This window comes from Toxorhynchites rutilus, chromosome 2 (genome assembly GCF_029784135.1).
Source record: "Toxorhynchites rutilus septentrionalis strain SRP chromosome 2, ASM2978413v1, whole genome shotgun sequence".
In the NCBI taxonomy this organism is placed as follows: Eukaryota; Metazoa; Arthropoda; class Insecta; order Diptera; family Culicidae; genus Toxorhynchites; species Toxorhynchites rutilus.
Genome location: NC_073745.1, coordinates 102,110,189 through 102,133,861, shown reverse-complemented (window position 1 = coordinate 102,133,861; position 23,673 = coordinate 102,110,189). Strand labels below are relative to the sequence as shown.

The window sequence follows — 23,673 nt, the reverse complement described above, 5'->3', positions numbered from 1 at the left end:
TGCCGAAGTGGAATGAGATATGATGAAAACCGCCCTCTGTGACTCTAGACGAGATGCCTCCTGTGTTATGTATGGATGAAATAAAGAAAAAAAAACTCATCAATGTAATATAAGATAATTATCAATACCGAACACAATTATCAATTTTTCTCATCAATAAAAACATCTTACTTCAATATAGAGAAAACATATTTAAAATGCGAAAGGTAATTTTCTTTTATAATTTTTACTTTTTGAGTGTTTATTCAACCCAATGCGAATTTTAATTCGACTAACAACACATAATACTATATGTAAAGCATATGGGAAATCATTTTTTCGAATGTTTCTTCACTTTTCAGACTTTTTTCGCCGTATGAAGCTTCCCTTTCCTTTCATTGATATGAAATTTCACGAAGCAACCAACATTAAAATTTCAAATTTAAATTTTATTTGCTAGAAATCATCGTTTAATCGTGTCACCCACCTCACTTGCAATATAAAAAATGCCCCCAGCTTGCATATATTTACAATACCGATTTCCCCCGGGAAACTTGGTTTAGATGTCTCTGTTAGGGAACACATTCCGGTGGGAACAAAAACTCCCCTTACTTTTATTTATCAGATGTGGGTACTTCCGTCAGGATAGGGGTTGAGATTTTTCAATTGTTCGATAGTTAGTTTCATGACATATAGTATTTCATTCAATATAAAAAATTGTTATGGAGTGCCAAAATCGATTGACGCAAAAATTTCATCAATTCAACATGAAGTGACTGAGCAATACGCGTTTGAAATTGGACAATTTTCAATTTGTAGCCCAATATGTTCCCCGAAAGACGTAAACCTACGTCAAAACGAATTCATTTGGGCGGGGAGTCACTTCAATATGCAATGAAGTTGACGGGGAAGGATGAAATGAGATAGTAGAGTCGTAGAGTGGAATAGCAACTAAACGCCCGAATGACTGTTGAGTCATGTTGACGGAGAAGCTGCTGGAAGAAGTCAAAACCCATTTCCAATTGAATACGAAGGCGAGTTTCTTCATAGTCCCCTGACTATCCTCAGTTGAATATGACTATGCCGAACCCTGGGTACAATCTCACACCTCTTCTCGCTCTGATTTTCATAACAGAATGGCACACTTTGACTCAAAACTGTTAATTGGTTGAAAAATATTTCTAAATTGTTCAGTCAATAAATTCAAATCTAGAAAAGTACTTCATTGGTTCCGTCATATTGAACTATGTACGCTAGGGTGCCAATGAATGTATAGGAAAAAATCGACCCTAAAATTTCAAAAAGTTACCCAACACAAAATGTTCATCACCTCGAAAAAACCCTATGCAGAGTTTCAGCTCAATCGGACATAGGGGAGAGTGGTGCAAAGCGGTCAAAGTTTGAGTTTTTTGAAAATCGAAAAATCACCCAAGAGGGGAGTTTACTCTCATATACAGCCATACCATGCCAAACCGATATAGTGGTTCTCAGATTTTTACATCAAAATTGGTTTTGTTCCTTATCACAAAATATTAGACCCGTATTTTTTATTTGTTCGTTAGGATGACCATTTCGATTTTAGGGTGGTAGAATAAATAATATTTTTCCCATTTTTTCCAAAAATGACTTTTTTTTAATTCAAAACCTTTAAACCACTACGCCGATTCACATGATCGACATAGCAAATTGAAGTGAATTAGTTGATCTTTTTTGGAAAACTATCACAACTGCAAAAAGTTGGACTTTGTTTTCGCCATTATTGATTGTATCTGTTTTCTATAGTTTACATGGTTTCTGGACCAAGGGCGCTATATTTTTTTATACTTCTTACATAACATATCCAAAAATCAGAGATCTTTTTCGTGTTTCAGTTATGATTTTTCAAAGTTAACACGTTCTACCTCTGAACCAACATGTTCAGCTAGAGGCTAAGAAAAGCGCTCTAAAGCTTAAACAATGGAAAAAAATATTAGACGGAGACAAAATTGGTCACTTGAGCATCCTGAATCTCTTACCCGTAGGACCATCCTCAGAGATGAACAGTGATTGGATGGAACCTAGGACTAACTACGATATTCCATACAGTGTAATCGAACCTTCTCGTTCAATATGGGATGAAGGCGATCCTAGTGTTCGTAACGGTTCAATCATGTTCTACACTGATGGGTCAAAAATGGGAATCAGAACAGGTGCTGGAGTGTATGGTCCCAGAACAAAAATCTCTGTAGCTATGGGAAACTGGCCAACAGTTTTTCAAGCAGAAATAGCTGCGATAATAGAATGCTCAAATGTCTGCCTTAAAAGAAAATATAGACATGCCAACATCTGCATATTCTCAGACAGTCAAGCGGCACTTAAAGCTCTAAATGCTTTTTAATGCTCCCCAAAAATTGTCTGGGAATGCATTCTCCTCTTACGGCAACTAAGTCGGATAAGTTCGGTACAACTGTACTGGATTCCTGGCCATTGTGGAATAGAGGGAAACGAGCGAGCAGATGAACTTGCCAGGAACGGCTCAAGCTCACCTTTCACTGGTCCAGAACCATTCTGTGGAATTTCTGACTGTGTGTTGAAAGGTGAGCTGAAGAACTGGGAAGACCGGGAAGTGTTAGCCAACTGGTTGGCGGTACAACTTAACCAGTCAAAAAAATTTATCACGCCGAGTATTAAAATTACTCAACAATTGCTGAGTCTTAATAAGAAAGACTTAGGCACAATCACAGGCCTTATAACAGGACACTGTCCGAGTAAATAACATCTCAAAAACATAGGTTTAGTGCAAGATGATATTTGTCGTTTTAGTAATACCGAAACCGAAACCTCGGAACATTTGCTCTGTAATTGTGGAGCTCTAACTAGACGCAGATTTCAATACCTTGATAAGGCTATTAGGAAATTTGGGGTACGTCGCCGATCAGGATTATAAAATTTATCAAACAGAGTATTCCTGATTGGCACCTATCTCGCTTTCAGTCTACTTCTTCATCAATAAGCAGTAGGTAAGCTTGAAGTGAAGTATAAAAAAATGGGTTCACATCCAACAGGGGAAAAAAATTTAACACGTTTTTAGTCTTCGTTCGATATTCCTATGCGAATAGACTTTTTGACGTGAGACTACGTCTAACCGGAGTATAATGGGGGGTAAAATGAAAACCTAAACACAGAACATGCAAGAAAAAATGAAAGATTCCGAATGCTTATAACTCGAACATTTCTTAAGAGATCGGAAAGATGTTTGTATCAATTGATATGAAATGTTTCTACTTTTTCTATTATTTTTCTATATTTCTTTTTTTAATAAAATGTAATTTTCCATGGGATAAACAATTTAATAACTGTAAAATGTCAAGCGTTATCTGTACGCCCTAGCTGTCTAGTTTTGATTGTCCCGGTTTACGGTTTTCCGAACACGACTTCAAAATCAATGTACCTAACACGGACCTCAAAATCAATGTGCCTGGGGGAATCCAAATACAGTAATTTACATTTAATGCGACATGTCGAGGCACCAGTCAGTGTCGCATTGGAGGCGATTTTGACCTGTATTTGTGTTATTCGATTTCTCGTATTACTCGATGTTTACAAAAATGTCTAATTAAACGTGTCGCGTTACAGGTCTATCCACTTAGCATTTTAGCACTGTCGCATTAAATTTAACTTACTTCAATGATAGAGACATAATGTAGCTACCTTCAGAATGGCAACAAAAAATGGCAATCCCAACAAAACGGTGCATATTTAACCCAAATCGGACAATCCGAAGCATATTGAAAATAGTTTTGAATTTCACCCAAAATAATGGATTACTTTTTCCTCAACTTCAATTGAATTCGAAAATTGTTTTATTCAATTGATATATATATATATATATATATATATATATATATATATATATATATATATATATATATATATATATATATATATATATATATATATATATTATATTTTTTATTTGTATGATTATATATATAAATGGATTTCTGTCTGTCTGTCTGTCTGTCTGTCTGATTCTTATGGACTCGGGAACTATTGAACCGATCAACATGGAAATTGGTATGTACGGGTTTTTGGGGCCGGGGAAGGTTTTCGTGATAGTTTGAGACCCCTCCCCCTTCTCTAAGGGGGGCTGCCATACAAATGGAACACAAATTTCTGCATTACTCGAGAATTATTCAAGCAATGAAACCAAATTGGGCATATTGAGGTTTTAGGGTGCAATAAATGTTTCTAAGGTTACACTCTCCCCCCCCCCTCTCTAAGGGTGGGCTGCCATACAAATGGAACGCAAATTTCTGAATGACTCGAGAATTAATCAAGCAGACGAAACTAAATTTGGCATGTTGAGGTTTTAGGATGCAATAAATATTTCTATGGTCATACATTCCTCCCGCTCTCTAAAAGTGGACTGTCATATAAATGAAACACAAATTTCTGCATAACTCGAAAACTAATTAAGCAAATGGAGCCATATTTGGCATGAGGTTTTACGGGACACGAGACGTTTCTATGGTGAATACACTCCTACCCCTCTCTAAAAGGGACTGCCATACAAACAAAACACAAACTTCTTTTTTTTATAAAAATGATGATGGTCCCACCTCTTTCCCCTACATAGGTTTGAGCTGGACGAGTTATCTTGTGGATAATTATATGGAGGAGTTTCTTTGTAATATCAAATCAACCAGTAAGCAAGTTAAAAACAAAAAACGGTCCGGTTGTACCACTGCACTATGGTCCAGGAGGTGCATTTAAGTGGAAATTAGCATCTAGAGCTCGACAGTGATTCTCTAGTCAAAAACTGTCTTCGACAAAGTTGTTACATATAATAGAGCGCTCATTTTTATGTTATCAAAAATAGGGTGACCAAAATTTTCGATGAAATGAAAAATCTAACTTTCTTATCTTCATAGATAGAGGTAAACATAGCTCGACAATATTGTAGCCCTGGTTATTTTAAGTAACTTTGTGGAACAATATTTCTTTCTATCTCTTCAAATAACCGATATAGCGCTTTTTCTCTAGGTTGAGTTAGGGTTACCATGAAAAAAAAGGTTTTTTTGCTCTAACTTTTATATGTAAAATTCTACATCAAAACTGTCTTTGAATGATCTTTAGAGCTTTCCAATCCACGCATTTTACGGTGCATAACTTGTATGTATCTTAATTCTACTCAAAGTTATTGATGTTTTTTCCCCGAAAACCCCCATTTGATTCTACATAAGGTGCAATTTCCAAAAGAGTGTTATTTTTTGTATTTGACTAAATTAAATTTGAAATTATGAGTTTTTGCATATAAATGAACAAGTTGCAATTTTTAAATGCATATAGTAAGCGTAGACTTTAAGCAGCATCACTTCAGTTCAGGCTTATAGCCACTCAACATAGAGGTTCAAAGAGGACACATATTTGTTTTTGTTTTCGGTGGACGAAATATAGAAGACGTTATACAATTATTACGAGAAAAATGCCAAGATTTATGTGTTTTGAGTGCCAGAAAGTGCCTGAAAAGCCAAATGCTGAGCCAAAGGATGAAGCGTAACCGTGTTCGGGAGATTACAGAAAAATTTTCTGCTGAAGAACTGGGCTTCACAACAGCTTCGGATCCAGTATTATCTCTTAGTAATAGGCAAACACCAGAGTATTCCGATCTTCTGATTCCGGAAAATGCTAAGCATTTGATTTTGTAGTTTTTTATTTGTATAATTTTTATTTATTACTATGAATTTCATTTCCATTATAACAACTAAAACAGGTTAATATGTACATACGGAAGATTATAAAAATAAATTTGAATAAAACAATAGGAACAACAAAAGTTTGGTAAAATAATGTGATCAATCAACTCATCGCCAGTAAAATATGTCAATATATTACTAAAAAATAACACGTCGAGCCCCGAGTTGTTCTTCATACGGTTTCTATTCAGGAAGCATTTGATAATTTGTCGGTCCCCGCTTTTCTTTTTATACAATAAATATATGTTATTGTAGAAAAAGAAAATAGTCAGAAATTTTTCTCGTAATAATTGTATAACGTCTTCAATATTTCGTCGACCGAAAAAGGAAATCAACAATGTGTCTTCTATGAATGTTGAGTGGCTATAAGACTGAACTGTAGTGATGCTGCTTTAAAGTCTACGCTTACTATATGCATTTAAAAATTGCAACTTGTTCATTTATATGCAAAAACTCATAATTTCAAATTTAATTTACTCAAATACAAAAAATAACACTCTTTTGAAAGTTACACCTTATGTAGAGTCAAATGTGCTCTTTAAAATGCTAGCAATAATTTTTTATTATGTTTGCCCCAAAAAGAATGACAAGCAAATGAAAAGGTCGTGTTTTCGGGGAAAAAACATCAATAACTTTGAGTAGGACATTCAAGGACAGTTTTGATGTAGAATTTTACATATAAAAGTTAGAGCAAAAAAACCCTTTTTTTCATGGTAACCCTAACTCAACCTAGAGAAAAAGCGCTATATCGGTTATTTGAAGAGATAGAAAGAAATATTGTTCCACAAAGTTACTTAAAATAACCAGAGCTACAATATTGTCGAACTATGTTTACCTCTATCTATAAAGATAAGAAAGTTATATTTTTTATTCCATCGTAAATTTTGGTCACCCTATTTTTGATAACATAAAAATGAGCGCTCTATTATATGTAACAACTTTGTCGAAGACAGTTTTTGTCTAGAGAATCACTGCCGAGCTTTAGATGCTAATTTCCACTTAAATGCACCTCCTGGACCATAGTGCACTGGCATAGATTGTTTATCAAAAGAACAAGTAAGGGCATTATCTGAACGCTAAATATTCCATGGCATGTCAATAGAATTTCCAATCCGGGAAGACACTTGACCGATCGGGAATCGAACCCAATGCCTATATCAGCATTAGCCATGAATTTACAAGGGTTTTCCCGCTTTACTAGAGATTCCCGAGAACGATCTACTAATGCGATCGCTTTCGAGTCCAGACAGCTGAGCAACCCCGAGCCTAATTCTAGCCGACACTTCAGGCCCAGTAACTCTCCCAAGGCATGTCAAGAGAATTTCCAACCCGAGAAGACCCTTGACCGATCATGAATTGAACCTAATACCTATGTCAGTACCAGCCTTGAATTTACAAAGGAAATCCCGCTTTACTGGATACCCGACAACGATCTGTTAATCGTTTTCGAGACCAGACAGCTGAGCAAACCTAAGCCTAATTCCAGCCGATACTTCAGGCCCTTCATTCAAACTGGGGTATAATCGCTTCAATCTGAATCTGCAATGAGATCTCCCACAACACAGAAAGATCTCGTCAATCATCTGTAAAAAAGATAAATTTACAAGAATTCCGGTTGAGCTATCCCTAGCTTGTTCGCAATTTCCACTTTCAATCCCTTAGAATATGATTTTCTTAAAAACAGAACCATTTTTTTTAGCCAATGCTCAATTTTAAGCTTCTCTATGCCGTTTCACGTGCACGATGCTCAAACTGTTGTAGACTACTCGAAATGTATAAAAAAAAAATAATTAAAAACGAGTACAAACAAATAAAATACCACCATCATCATAGTCTAATGATAGAAAAGACAAAAGCACAAAAAAAAATTAATCCGTTATAGCTTCGTCATCTTACATACTAACATTGATTACACACCAGGTCAAAAATTTAAATCATGCTTCAAAAACTCTTTACAAATACTACGAAACATTCGAAGGCTTTTTTTTTGTCCCTTTTATTTATTTTAGGCTCATTGGCATTTTAGCTGTAACAGAGCCGAATTTTAATCGTGTACATGTCACATATTTATCATATCTATAATTAGCACATTACACAGTTGCCATTTTTCGGCGTTAGAGTATTCCCTTCTATACCATTCCATATAGTACACATTTACACAGTAGCAGCCATTTAGGCGTAAGAGTTTTCTATCTGTTCTTCCATTATCCAGTTAGACCGGACAGCGGAGACAGTTGATTGATCATTGTTGAGTTATTTATAGAACAGCAGCCCGATGTGTCTTGCAGAGCAGAGCAGTTGTATGGATGAATCGATCATATTTCGACCGTGGATCGATCTCCATCGCTGATGATTGTTGCGTGGACGTAGTTATTCTGTAACAACACAAAGATGGTCAATGAGGGCCCTGAGTTTCGAACTCACGATCGATCGCTTACTAAGCGAACGCGCAACCAATGTGGCTACGGAGGCCCCCTTTTTCGAAGGCTTGTGGCTGTCTTTGCCTCAACTCGAGAACTAATCAAGCACAATTTGGGATGTGTGGGTTTTTGGGTATGAGAAATGTTTCTATAATGGTATGACACCCCTCCCTCTTCTGGAATGGAGAGGGGGTCCAATAAAAATATTCCACATATTTCAACCAAACATTCTTCTTCTTCTTCAATGGCACTAACGTTCCTAGAGGAACTTCGCCGTCTCAACGTAGTATTACTTGCGTCATTTTTATTAGTACTTAGTTGAGATTTCTATGCCGAATAACACGCCTTGAATGCATTCTGAGTGGCAAGCTCTAGAATACGCGTGATCACAGTGCAAGTCGGAGGAAATTTCTTTGACGAAAAATTCCCCCGACCAGAATCGAACCCGAACACCCGGCATGTTAGTTATGACGCTAACCGCTCGGCCAAGGGAGCACTTCAACCAAACATATTCCAACCAAAAAAGACAATTGAAAATTTTCGGAAAACTCTGAAGGAAAAAGGGAAAATTCGAAAAATTTTATCCCCATATGTTCTACCATTACATAGTGACAAATGCTGTGAGTCCATTTGATGTTTGCGCCAGCGAAATTGATCTTTGTTCGAAACTGGAAATGGATTTTAATGTGATGAAACGCACTCCTATATCTTCTATCTATACCAAAAAAAAGGATCGCCGGATGTGTTGATAAGAGCAGAACTCGAGGAAGGAATTGTCCGATTTAGGGCTGTCTTTATTCTATTATATTTTCTGTATAAATAATTTATTCCATGTAACGGTGAAACATGTTATTTGCAAGTGGTTGAAAAATCTTGAACGAGAATTGTGTCTGAAAATAATCTGATATTATAATGATGAGTTGTGTTAGAAATACTAGGAATTTTATAGTAAAAGGTAAATTTAACGGGGTCGATTAGAAAATCAATCAATGAACAGTTCTGCGATTGGACCCATGAACTTACTCATAGTAAGAAAATGTAAATGGTAAAAGGTAAAAGGTATTGATAACAAAAAAAAAATTTGGGCGGAACGAAGTTTGCCGGGTCAGCTAGTCAATACAATACAAATGCTTACTAAGACAATGGTAGTCCCACGCCAACTTTGCGGTTATATCACGGATATAACCCAGCTATTTTTTTTTATTTTTTTTACGATTGTCCGGCACTCTGGTCTTTTCTGCTGGTGAACCCCTTTTCTTTTTTTTCCGAATGATCTCGAGGATTTTTTAGAGTCAACTGTTGAGGAAGTGTCCTGAAGGAGGCATGGAAGTTCATAGCTCAGGATTTTGGAATGCTTGCACTGGAGAATTAAAGAACACTTTGGATAACTACTAACAAGATTCATTTTCGCGATCTTTCACACTTGAATGGCATATATAGTAGGGATCATCGGTGTGTGTGTTATATATTCTTCGTTTCGTAGTATACGTTTATGATGTGCATTGTACATCGGGATATGTTGCTAGTATTCGTTTCTTACATCACACATTGCACTGATGCGAGATGAAGAATAGAAGGTGGGAAGATTCACAGATTTTAGTTGTGTTAAACTTTGATTGTATTAGTAGCCAGGAAGATAGGAAGTTCACATACCAAGCATACCAGCCAGTTACTCAAATGGCACAAAATTGAATGTGTTAACGAATAACGTTGCAATGTCTACTTTGTTTGAATTTTAGAGCAACTTTTTGGTCGTTTATCTCTTGTCAGCAATTGTAATTACTTTTTTTCCACAATTACGGTGCTGAACACTTCATTCGTTTAAAACTAAGACACAAACGGAAAACTTTTCGTCTCAATCTAGGTCATACGAAGTCAATAAAATTTATTTTTCATGTGCATTTTACAAGAAAAAAAATGAAACCTTTATTCCCATGCACTGTCAAATGTTTCTCCGTCAAAGAAACAAAATATTCTGTGACTCAGACTTTGTTCATTTGCGTTTTTGGTCTACGTAACAAGAAGAAACATTGAATTGAAATCAAGTTAAGAACACCTCAATAATACTGAAATTTCAGTTTCTGCTAAAATGTCAGTTGGGCCCTTATGATTTTGAACGCTAGCATTGATTTAAGAAAAAAAAACTAGTTAGTTCATTTCATCTGCATATTTTTACTATTAATAACAACACTTTTCCTATGTAGTGGACTATTATAAGAAAAGTAACATATATAAACAAAATCTGTGACGTCACAGATTTAAAAACCTTCCCACCTTTCATTTTCCATCTCGGCACTCATGATAGGTAGGCAGTGCATTGGATGGGGATAAGGATAGGGATGGACCAAGGCGCGTAGAAGTATATCCTAAGGTGGGCCAACTTGCTAAAACCAAGGCGCCTAGAAGTATATCCTAAGGTGGGCCAACTTGCTAAAACGACTCTTCAGCCATCTTGGAAGACTACTGTGTTTTGTTTGTAAACAATACACAATACGCTAGTGGCGAAGCTCGCTCGTGATCAGTCTGTCTCTTTCACGCTACAAGCAAATAATTCCCCTTCTGCTTTCTTCCGTACTGTTTTCATATACCGCTCCCCTAACCAACTTAGTGACGAAACGGCCTCACCTAGTATCATAGACCCGTCTTGGCTAAAACCACTCTTCAGCCATCTTGGAAGTCTACTGTGTTTTGTTTGTAAACAAAACACAATATGCTAGTGCCGAAGCTCGTTCCTGATCAGTCTGTCTCTTTCACGCTTCAAGCAAATAATTCCCCTTCTGCTTTCTTCCGTACTGTTTTCATATACCGCTCCCCTAACCAACTTAGTGACGAAACGGCCTCACCTAGTACCATAGACCCGTCTTGGGGATGGACATTCGCGCTTTGGAGCTCTCTGCAACGTTTCAGCGGGTGCTCTCTCGGCGACTTTTGTTCTTTCGACGAGTCTATCATGCTCCAATGTAGCACATCCTATGAGGGATCTTAGACTCGACATTCAGGACTTTATCTCCTTGTGCACATTGAATTTTGCCTGCATGAAGAAGTCGAGTTCTTGTTCATCGTATCTGTCTGTATTCATCGTATCGTGTATCTCGAGTCAGTTGGATTTTGACAAGAACGGAGGGTTAATTGACTTGGTCGAATCTCAGGTATTCCTCCATTACTGTCTCTAGAGCCTGGTGTTTCCACTCGGTTGAGTATTGGCGATCGCAGAAGCTTCCTACTAAATGCGAACACGTTGGCTTGAACACCTGTAGCATCCATTGTACCACTGTTTCCTTCTCCATTCTTTTTGTTGGTTGTTGATTGGGTCCCCCTCCGAGTCACTATCTCCACTCGTAGTATACATAGTCTACATAGTACATAGTCTCTCTTCGTGATTCCATGGATATTTTTGAAAGCAGTGTTGACACGGCCCTTCTTGGAAACCGTGTTCAGAGCCGGATCAGCGTGTGTCAGGAATGTTACATTCGAGCCTAGACGAACTTCGAACGTAAACGGAAGTCTGTTCATAGATAATGAGTACCAAATGAAGAGGCTTTTGACATTCGTTGACCTGCCCCTGTAAGATTGGAGGCAAAGATCTATAGTTCACACAATATTTTCCGGCAAAACCCTGTTTGCAGCTGTCTTCAAGACCATTAAACAGTAGTATGATGTCTAGTTAATTGTCACACATAGTTGGATTGCCATAAATAGTAATCCGTGTTGTTGGAGCATACCTTCACATTGAAATGCACTACGAATGTAAGAACCGCAGTATCTGTTGAAAAACTTGTTGTAATTCATGGGAAATGTTGTGAATTTTGTAAAGAAGTAATAGTTTTTCACCTAGTTCTATGGTCATGAAACAATGACGTTTTCGTTTTTGACTGCTTCGCGTCTGGAAAAAACAAAAAGTTCAAATGGTCACTCTTATACACGAAGATAGTTATTCTACCTTACATCATATACACCAATTCAACCGAGCTCTTACACATCTCTGAAAACTTAAACAAAATCGAATCGTTCTAACGGTATAACGCGTAGTGTATATCCGAAAAAAAATTCATATCGTGCTGCTTCCCAATCGGCTGGTGTTCCAAAACATAACAACATTCAATTCAATACGGTTACTTAACAAAACATAATTTCTAAATTCCACCATTTATCTTCATATGTTCCAACAAACACTAATTTTGATCGTCTTTCCCCTCCCCCAGCTATGACGAAGGCTCCATCATTATCAAGGTGGGCCGCGAGGAGCCGGCCATGTCGATGGATGTGAACGGAGGCAAAATCGTGTGGGCACGACATTCGGAAATGCAGCAGGTCAATCTCAAAGCGCTACCCGAGGGTAAGTACCAAATGGGGAAGAAGGGGGACAAACAATAAGGACACATCATTGATACAAGTCGGAAGCAAATGTGTCCCAAACTCTAATCATTATAATAAAAAAAATCCCAGAACAGAGAGGGACGAAAAAAAAATTGTCAACAGGACGAAGCTCACGAAGCTTTCATCTTAATTAAAAGTGCATCATCGTCGTCCGGAACTCGCTGCGTTCTGTCGACATTCGGTTCCGGATTGTGTAATATTTCATTTGTAGTTTAAGGTGGTCCCGACCTGCTGTTGCAGAGCAGCATATCCTTTTCTATCAAATGTCACCAAAAGGTTACATACACAAGAGCAGCGAGATGTTTCTATCATTCGGATGTGTCATTAGCGAGATTAATATCGAAATGAAATCGTAGCAGCATGCACTGAGCTCTCGTATGCGCTTCGCATACATTGGAATAAAAATCCTCACGTGATTCCGCCAGTCGCATTAGCATATTTCCCAACGGGCTGGGAAGTACGCAGATTTCTTATTTTGATAAATTAAAAAGTACACAAACAGGTTGGAGAGTCCCATCAACCGACAAAGTATTAACTTACTTCCCACGACCCCATTCTACCTTGAGGGAACAAAAAAATAAGAGAAGTCCCAGCACTGCAGCCGTCTGGGAAAAAGAGTTTGTTTTCGATTGGTCAGCCGTCGCCGGAGAACAATCGTGGGATACTCTCGCTTTTATTCCTGCCATTTAAGGAAATGCAACAATAATAGTGCAAGAGTTTGAACTTCGAAACTGTGAGCCTCTTCGTCTCACTTACGAAATTCGAAGCAAACATGTTTCATCAGTTATTTGTTTTACATCAAATTTGTTTGTATCCACAGTCTAATGTTGGCTGTTTATATTATAATATCAGTGATTGATTTGAACGTCTTTTCAATTTCGGTTTTGATTTCAAATAATACAAGATGCGTTACATCTATTCATGAAAAAAAGAGATACAAAGGAACATTTTCTACTGATTTTCTGGTTAATTTTTGATTGAATTGTCATTTGTCGCGCAATTACGGTCTCCACGCGCTTCCGGATAATATATTCCGCCATTTATGTCCAGTTTCACATCAATGTTTGTCTACTTGTTTGTCTCATGCGCCGGGAACAGATCTTAACGTTCATTGGTATTGATCTTAAATCCTTATCATACCAATTTGACTTTCCACAACATTTTTTTCCGCTGTTTTTTGGGTTGGTGTATAATTTATGGCATCGCTTCCGATCATAACTATAATAATATGCAAGCTCATTCGGCACGAGCGCCTGTCGTTACATCAACAATCGTGCTCAACAATCTAGAACGAATGAACAGACGCCTTGCAATGGAACTTGGAACGACTTCAGTAACTGTGTTGTTGACCACCGAAAATGTGCTGAACACGTCGAAGGTTCTTTTAATTATTGCAATGTCTTCTTCCAGTTTTCATTCAAGATTTTGACCGTTGTACACAGTATAGAACCAGGCAAACTGCTTGTTCCAAAATAAAAAAAAAAGTAACAAATCTCCAGGAAGCGGAACTGAACCCATCCGAAGTCGTATGTGTAGCGGCGAAGCCTCAAGATTAGAATCACTTTAACATTCACTATTATGTGTGTACAATGATCATCCGAGAAGAAAGGTGGAGCGCACGTGGGTATCTTCCACAAGTGTAAACTTTTGCTCTCCACTAACAGGAAGAGAAGTAAGCAACACCACGACGCTTCTTGCTGTGACTGCTCACAGTTGTGTGGTGTACCCTCGTAATGAGATGGGTATCGTATAATGACCCAATCGGTGGTACTCGAACCGTGTCCAGCTTGGGTTGTTCTTTTTATTTTGGTTCTATTCTGTTCTGGTTCTGTTTGTGGTAGGTTCTTGAATCTTGTTTTTTTTTGTTGGCTTTCCCGTGAATATGAATCAAGGGAAATATGTTGTTTTTTTTTGTGCAACCGATGCTTTGTTTGTACTGTTATTTGAGTTGCCGATGGAGGGAGAAACAGAACAGTAAATTTTAAATTCTCTTAACTGCTCTGGATTTATATTGTTTTAAAAGGTAATTGAGATAGTATTGATGAATTTCCTTACAAGGCAAGAAAATTATGCGAGGTACTTTTTAATTACTCAATATATTAAAAATGAGTTGAAACAATACAATAAGTTCCAGTCATGTTTTGTGTTTAATTGAATCCCGACATATATTCGACCTGACGTGTTGAAAACAAATTGAAATTTGAAGAATATCACTATTAGAATGATTTACTCCTAACGTAGCTATACTGATGAATTTTAGAACTGGAACTGGAACCTTGATAGCGATTGCACTGAGTGAGGGACGCGTATAATCCACAAAGCAGTAAAAAGCCAATTCAAGCAGATTGTGAAATTAATTCTCAGTATTAATATTTTCTATTAATAGCTCGCTCTTGAGAGTGGCACCGAAACACTGAACTTATTGAATATACAAGTAGTTTTCCAGTATTTCTCAGCAGAATTACATCTCCAGCGCTCATAAAAAACACAATTTCCAAAAAAATCCACAAATTCTGCTATGCATCTCATTTGGCAGAACGGCAACAGAAAATCCAAACAAAATCGAGTGCCTGGTAATTTTTATTCTATTTTTATTTTATTTTCATCAGATAATCACGCTCACGCTAGAAAATACCTACTTCACACCCGGCTTGAAAGGCGCTGAACTTTAATGCCACTTTTAATCCGGGAACAATGCCCGAATTCGCAAAAATTGAGCGATCAGCAAAAGTCCAATGAAAAAACCAATGAGCCCCAGCACTTTTCTAAATTCACACGAGCCTTCTCCCGACAGGAAAATTATAAGAATCAATCAACTTTTTATTACTTCGGGTATTACTTTAGAATGCATCGAAAATTAACTATTTAGTACAAAGCTTTGTTGGCCCCGGAATGATCAATGATGGTTCATTCATGATTCTTTATTTTTCTCGCGAGAACAATACACAAGATGTCGCGATTTGATTTGAGATGTTGTGATTTACATTGACAATACACGTCAATATGTCGTAATTTGTGGTCTTATTGCAAATGCACGTAGTGCACTCAGCATGCATCTCTCCTTCTAGACACAGCTGACACACACTGCACACTAGAGCAAGGAAAGTGAAGTGGAGGTAAAACGTAATGTCAGAATTGCCGTTCGGACGTATCCCGTAAGTTTGAACTTATTTACATAGATGGTATCCAAACAACACTAAACATTGACTACAGTTTCGCCGGCACGGTTGTCGTTATGAACCAGCACAAAAAACAAAGCTGAAAATTATGCGCCAGTTGCGGTACCACGATCAAAGCACTCCCTGAATCACATTAGCCGAGCCAGCTGGCGGAAGCATATGCATAAAAGTTACTAGGTTACTATTTTCAACGACAACTGTTTATTTATTATACTGCTTCAAATACCTTTGACGAAATCAAATGTAACCATACCAACGTAAGTAATAACATAAACAAATCCAAACTTTTCGTCTTGTCATTCCTCGTACGTCTTTTCTAAATAGTGTAAATTACGAGCCACTTGTTAACTCCACCATCTTGCACTAGAGTGCCAATGAAAACGGCCATTTCGAATTTTCAAAGCGAACTTGATTAAAAATGTTGATTCCCACGAAAAACTACCCTGGTGGAGGCGATCTGGCGTAGTGGTAACATCCATGCCTCTCACGCTAAAGGTCACGAGTTCAATTCTCACTCCCGACATTCTTCCAAAAATGGAAGTAAAAAGTGACGAACCAGCCAAATGAGTTGAAAATCACTATAATACAGATAAAAAAAAAAAGAAAAACTACCCTATGCAAAATATCAGCTTAATCTGACTTCATTTATTAGTGTCGCACAGCGGTCAAAGTTAGAGTTTTTTGAAAACCGAAAAATCACCCAAAGGGGGAGTAAAGGAAATCGGGGTTTCGAAAAAAAATTGATGCCAAATGTCTTCAAATTGCATGAAACGTCGAGATCTACTGTCATCTCGAAGAAAAAATTTTGGCAAAAATCGACGCTCTGGGACTTTGTTGTTTTTTCGGAATACGAGGCAAAACGTATGGTTTAGGGTGCCAATGAAAATCGTCATATCGATTTTTCATACGGAACGCCCTGCAAAATGTTGATTTGCACGATAAAATACCCTCTGCAAAATATTAGCTCATTCGGAGTAAAGGAAATCGGGGTTTTCAAAAAAAAATTTGATGCCAAATGTCTTAGAATTGCGTGAAACGTCGATATTTACTGTTATCGCGAAAAAAATTTTTTGTCAAAAATTGACTTTCTGGCGCTTGGTCGTTCTTTGTCCGAAAAGTCGATTTTTGACGAAATTTTTTTTCAAGATAACAGTAAATCTCGACGTTTCATGCAAATCTAAGACATTTGGCATCAACTTTTTTTTTAAAGATCCCGATTTCCTTTTTCTCCCCCTTTGATGATTTTTCGATTTTCATAAAACTTAAATTTTGACATCTACGACAATAGTAAATGAAGTCCGAATGAGCTAATATTTTGCAGATGGTATTTTATCGTGCAAATCAACATTTCGCAGGGAGTTCCGTATGAAAAATCGATATGACGATTTTCATTGGCACCCTAAACCATACGTTTTGCCTCGTATTCCGAAAAAACAACAAAGTCCCAGAGCGTCGATTTTTGCCAAAAATTTTTCTTCGAGATGACAGTAGATCTCAACGTTTCACGCAATTTGAAGACATTTGGCATCAATTTTTTTTTCGAAACCCCGATTCCCCGATTTGGGTGATTTTTCGGTTTTCATAAAACTCTAACATTGACCGCTGTGCGACACTAATAAATGAAGTCCGATTAAGCTGATATTTTGCATAGGGTAGTTTTTCGTGGGAATCAACATTTTTAATCAGGTTCGCTTTGAAAATTCGAGGGTCACTTTTTTCCCATACATCCATTGGCAACCTACTGCACACACAAGCGATTCTTTATTCCACCACAACCTTCACCATTTGATAACACATAAAATCAACAATTCTTAGGTGTGAATCAATCTTATACAAACATTCTCAACCTAACCTAAAAATTTTACAGACTCCGATTTCCATTTGAATGACTCAATAAAATCAAAATATTTAGTTCACTTAACCAAATATCATTTTGGTGACTGCAAGAACAGATAATTCAGCTTACGGACAATGTCAGAGAAATTAGACCAATCATTTCGGAGACATTTTCCTTATGCAGCCATAGATGGGGAAAGATTGTGGCTAGCGAGGGGCAATACTTGAGATACAAACATACAAATCCTCCAACCACGCATTCATTCATACCTAGGGTTAATCGGGAGATCCTAGCGACCAGCCCTCCAATTGCGTCGAGGAAGTCGAGGAATCTGCGGTTCGTCATTCGAAAATTTCGCCTTCTGTTCAGTAAAAGATTCCGTTTTTCCAAGATTTTGAGCGAAAGAACTGTACGAAATGATATGATAACAACATCATTCGAAAGATAAAATGTCTACGCGTTATATGCTTGTTTATTTTTGATCCAAAAAGTTGTTTCAATAGCTTAACCGTTTGAGTACGGGAGAGCACGATATCGCTCTTCTTCTTCTATCCTAACATTTTTGACTTGGCACTTTTTAATGCAGGATTTTGTCTAACGGGAACACATTGGAGGTACAAATTGAATAAATATAGATTCTATCGCTTATTGCTCACCTATTTTTTCGATGGATTTAAGAGATTTTTGAGAAACATCTTAAAAGCTGTCGGGCCGAAGGTTAAGGTGTAGAATGTTATAATACAAAAGGACGAAAAAGTGAAAAGAACAAATCTAATTTGCCCAATTTGTGAACTTCACGTACTTTGTGCAACTAAACATAATTGTGAAGAAATTTGTCAAATTATAATTTTCTCATAATTTAAAAAAAAAAAATATTTATATAAATACTAGCTGTACCCTGCAACGCTTTGCCGTGGCACATTGTGGTTGCATGGTTGAGTTGAATTTTTCATTTCTTATGTTGTAACAACAATCCTAGATATGTTTGGTTGTTTTGTTATATTGTATAATAGTTTGAACTCAGTCGGTTCCGTACTTTTCGAGTTTTTAACGCGCACACAAACGAACAGAGAACTTTAATATATATAAAGATAGCTGAGGGGAATCGATAAAGTTTAAATCACTCCGAAACACAATTTCAGTTCATGATTTTGCCAAACACGTGGAAAAAAGATGTTTCCTTCAAATAGAACACATATTCATCACTGAATAGTCGATTTTCATTAGAAGCGCATTTTCAGAAACTCACTTTGGTCATATATAAAATAATTTTTCTTTCAATTTTCCAATGTTTTATGTCGTAACAACACTCCTTGAAGAGAGAGAGAGAGAGAGAGAGAGAGAGAGAGAGAGAGAGTTTGATGTTTATAAATTTCAAAAATATCACTTTTCGTGTGTTTTTTTACTTTAACACAACTTTCATAGCCTAATCAGTAATCTACGTTCATTATTTTTTTTAATACATCCAAAATAATATGGATATTTGGCATATGCTCACAAAATTTGCCCCGTACTCAAACGGTTAAAAATTGAAATCACATAGATCTGTATATGAGCTGACGCGCTTCAAAAAACTCCCTCTAGTTATGATTGTACAGCGATTGGAGCATGCTAACGCTGCTGTAGCGAAGCCTACTTCGTTTATCAAGAAAGCGCGGATGAATGGTGTCAGCAAGATCCCATTTGTTCAAACAAACGGCATTGGTGCGGGTTGGTTAAAGATTTCCCCTAAGGCCAAAAGGGAATCCACCGGGGAGAACAATGGTGCCGCTAAGAAGGCGACCAAGAAAGCACCAGCATCGAAAAAGGTTTCCGTTTAAGGAGATAAAGGCTACGCATTGAAAACGACCGTCACACACACACATGCGCAACCCTTTTCGTTTGGTGGTCATCGAGTCGATTGCCGGCGGGCGTCGAGCGCGGAGGAAGAAGACAGCCGCCAAGAAGAAACCAAAAAGATGTCATCGCTGCTGGCAAAAAATAATTTTCGTTTATATAGATTAGGCTGCCGGCTGCTGAGTTTTCAAAAAAATCAAATTTTAACGTCTGCGACACTGAAAAAGAAAGTCCGATTGAACTCTGGTTTTGCACTGCGTATAATATCGTGTAAACCAACATTTCGTAGCAAGTTCCGAATGAAAAATCGAGATAACTATTTTTATTGGCACCCTAAACCATAAGTTTTGCCTCGCATTCCGAAAAAAACGAGTGTCGATTCTTGAAAAAAAAATAATTTCGAAATGACAGTAAATCTCGATGTTTCATAATATTTTAAGACATCTAGCATCAAACAATTGTTTTGAAAACCCCGATTCCCCTTGGGTGATTTTTTGATTTTTAAAAAACTCAAACTATGACCGCTTTGCGCCACTCTCTCTTAAGTCCGATTGAGGTGAAATTTTGCATAGGGTATTTTTTCGAGGGGGTGAACATTTAATTTCCCATTTTTTTTAAATGACTTGTCAAAAATTCATAACTTTTGAGATTCTGTACCGCTGTAACGTTGATCAACATATCAAATTAAAGCCAATTAACTTGTATTTTTTGGAAAAATACTACACTTGCAAAAAGTTTGAATTTAGTGTTCATAATTATTGTTTGTATTTGTTTTTTATTGTTTACATGGTCTCAGCACAAGGGCGCTTTATATTTTTTAAACCGATACCACTAGGGATGATTTCCATACAAGCCAGCGGACAAAAATCTTCTCATCATTTTTCCAACACTTCTGGTATTTTTTAACTTGTTATGATTTTGAAACAAGGTGCTTAAGATCATTTGTGACTATATTACGGTCAAATTTTGATAGAGGCGTGTATTTTTTATAAAAAGAAAAAAAATACATGGATTTGTTTGGAATTCAGCCCCAAACTTAAGCTCTTTTAACCCCTCCGCGTACGATTTAATTGTCAAAAGAGCGGACCAAATGCAAACGCTTCGACGGGTCACGTATCGAGTGATTTCACTACTCTGCTGAGCGTATTAGCGCCGTGTGATATGCAAGCGCACCACGAGAGAGTCGATGTTGTACGTTTTGGCACAATCATTTCACATCGAGTGAGACTCGATGTTGTACGTGAAGGGTTAATAAGTTAGTCGTGAAATATATCATAATTGTCATAGATGACAAGTTTCAACTATATCAAGAAGAACGAAACATAAAAAGGGGTAAGAAAAAGTTTATTGTCATGTATAATTGTTGAAAATATTTTTGACTTTGTATATTTCCTATAGATAAAAAAAAATCAGAATGGTATACGTCGCAGGTCGTCGCAGCTATACTCTTCAAAATTTGTTAGTATATATCCAAAACATGAAGAAAAACAAGGATCCGACCCGGGAGCTCCTGGGAGTAAAAACATGCCAATCAAAAAAGTTGAAATTATGATTTGTACCCTTATTTACTTGCTTTATCTTCTTATTTTATACTATACAGTCACCTAACCACAAGTTTTTCGGAAAGCCTAATCAATACGTTTATAAGAATATAATGTACTTATAAGTTATTCTGAGTTACCATGATCGAATTTTTTTTGAATTTGCTTTCTTTCGAAAAAAAATGCATTTTTTTAATTTTTCATCTTCTTTTTATCGATATCTCAGGTAATAGTACATGCCATAGTTCTGAAACTTTGAACTTTTCCTAGTTAGAGTGTCTACTTTCAATAAGAAATATAGAAAAAATCGGTGACAGTCACTTCTCCGACTTTTGTTCGCCTTAAAAGCCACAGTGCGATGGTCCGAAAAATCAAATTTTTTCCTTTTTTCCACAAATGTCTTTTTTTAAAGTTAATAACATTTGAACGATTCAGATGATCGATATATCAAATGCAATGAAGTCTTCTTAAAAAATATAACTTTGGTGAAAAAATTGTAATTTGTTCCCGTGATTTGTTCGATTGTATTTGCTTTTTATAACGGGTGTTAAATAAAAAATGAGATTTTTTTCAATTCCTTTCAGTAACTCAAATAAAGAGCGTAAAATTTTCTTTCTCCAAGAAAATTGCTCTTTGGGCTCCCTAGAAACAGTAGGCGTGTTTGGTTTCGCTAGTTTGAATTTAGTCAAAGCAAAGATGGCGTCGAAACAGCACGTGCTCCGCGAACGCATTGTACGGTTCTACGAAACGCATTTCCAGCAACGAAAAAAGTTCACGGTGGCACATTTTAAGGAAGAAAATGTACCTGTCAGTACGGTATTTCGTATCCTGGGTTCCCTGAACGTAGAGCGGAAGGTCGGAAGGTCGGAAGTGGTCGTCCGGTGACGATAATGACGAAGCAGAGGAAGACATCGTTAAAGAAGCTGTTTGACAACAAGGACGCAACCAGCCTGCGTGACGCCGGTCGGAAATATGGCTGCTCCCACGTATTGATCCATCGGACCCTCAAGATGGAAGGAATCGTCTGCAGGAAGAAGACGAGGTCGCCGGAGTACACGGAGGAGCAGATTGAGACGGTTAAATCACAGTATCGGTGGATGACCAAAAAATACCGCGGGAAGTCTTTCGTTCTGGACGACGAAAGCTATTTTCCGCTGTCCAAAACGCATATTCCAGGAAATGATAATTACTACTCCAGCGACAAGTCATCCACACCGCCTGAAGTGAAATACAAGTTCAAGCACAAGTTTGAAAAAAAGGTTATGTTGTACATCGCCATTTCCTACCGGGGCATTTCAAAGCCTTGGTTTAAGCCGAGCGGTCTGGCAATCAACCAACAAATCTATCGAGAAGAGTGCCTCGATAAAATCCTGCTGCCGTTTCTGAACGAGCATCACGCGGATGGGAAGTACGTCTTCTGGCCGGACAAGGCGTCTTCCCATTACGCCAAGACGACGCTGTCGTATCTTGAGGAGAAAAAGATACCGTTCGTGCCGAAAGATCGTAACCCAACAAACTTGCCCCAGTGCCGCCCAATAGAGGATTTCTTTGGCTTACTCAGTGCCCTAGTGTATGAAAACAATTGGAGGGCCAAGGACACGAAGAAACTGACTACAAGAATCCGGAATTGTATCCGGAAAATGGACGTAAGTGCCGTACAACGTTCTTGTGAGAGCATCGTGACAAAGTTGCGTCGAACAGCAGACCACGGCCCTTACTCAAACATTCACTGACATTTTTTGAAGAAAATACATTATGTTATTAATAAAAAATACTGAAATCGATGAAAAAAAAATATTTTTTTTTATATGTGATTGAAAAAAATTTCATTTTTTATTTAACACCCGTTAGTTTACATGGTCTCGGGATGAAGCGGACTATATATTTTTAAAAAAGCTAAGGATTTTTTTACATAACATGTACAAAAATCAGAGATGTGTTTTTTGTTTTATTTTTGAGTCATGATTTATCAAAGTTAAAATGTTTGCAGTCTTCGTTCAATATTCTATACGACCTAGATCTATGCGACTAGAATCCAATTTCTTCGCATCTATGTTAAAATTATATTTTTTCCAAAATGGCGAACATTGGCTTCAATTTATTATAATTAATCGGTTATATAAATCCAGTAGTTCAAAGTTATGAATTTTTGAAAAAAAAGTCGTTTTTGGAAAAAAGGCGAAAATTGTTTTTCAAACCATCGGTTAACTTTGAAAAATCATAACTCAAAAAGAAAAAGAAAACATCTCTCATTTTTTGGATATGTTAGGTAAAATTCCTCAGGAAAAATATGACAAAAAAAACTTATAATCTATATAAATAAAAATGATTTGGTGTCCGTTCCTCACGATTTAACTCAAGAACGGAGCAACGGACTTGAACAGTCAGTATCAGGATTGATGTGTCTCAATCTGCGTCTGGTATATATGTCAAAAAAATAACCGCGAATAAATATCACGTACAGAACAATAATACTCGGGAAAGGTGAGTGTTCGAAATTATTTGAATCAGAAAAACAATTGTGGGCCGACGAAGTTTGCCGGACTAGTTTATAATATAATACAGTCAACGATTATGTAAATTAAATTAAATATTTTTGCAAGTGTAGCATTTTTTTAAAGAATACCAGCTAATTGGCTTTAATTTGATATGTTGATCATCTGAATCGGTTCAGATTCAGAAGCAGTTCAGCAGCTATGATTTTTTTGAAAAAGTCATTTTTGTAAAAAAGGCTAATAGTTCATTTTTCGGACCGCTCTAAAATGG

At 37.1% G+C, this 23,673-nt stretch overlaps 1 protein-coding gene across 2 annotated transcripts in view; it reads left to right on the top strand.

Moving 5' to 3' along the window:
* LOC129765197 (coatomer subunit beta') overlaps positions 1-23,673 on the top strand; it is a 314,457-nt gene that overhangs the window by 266,010 nt on the left and 24,774 nt on the right. For both annotated transcript variants that reach the window (XM_055765215.1, XM_055765216.1), the window contains one exon: positions 12,340-12,473. In XM_055765215.1, the coding sequence (XP_055621190.1) occupies positions 12,340-12,473 (134 nt within the window). The remainder of the gene's footprint in view (positions 1-12,339; positions 12,474-23,673) is intronic.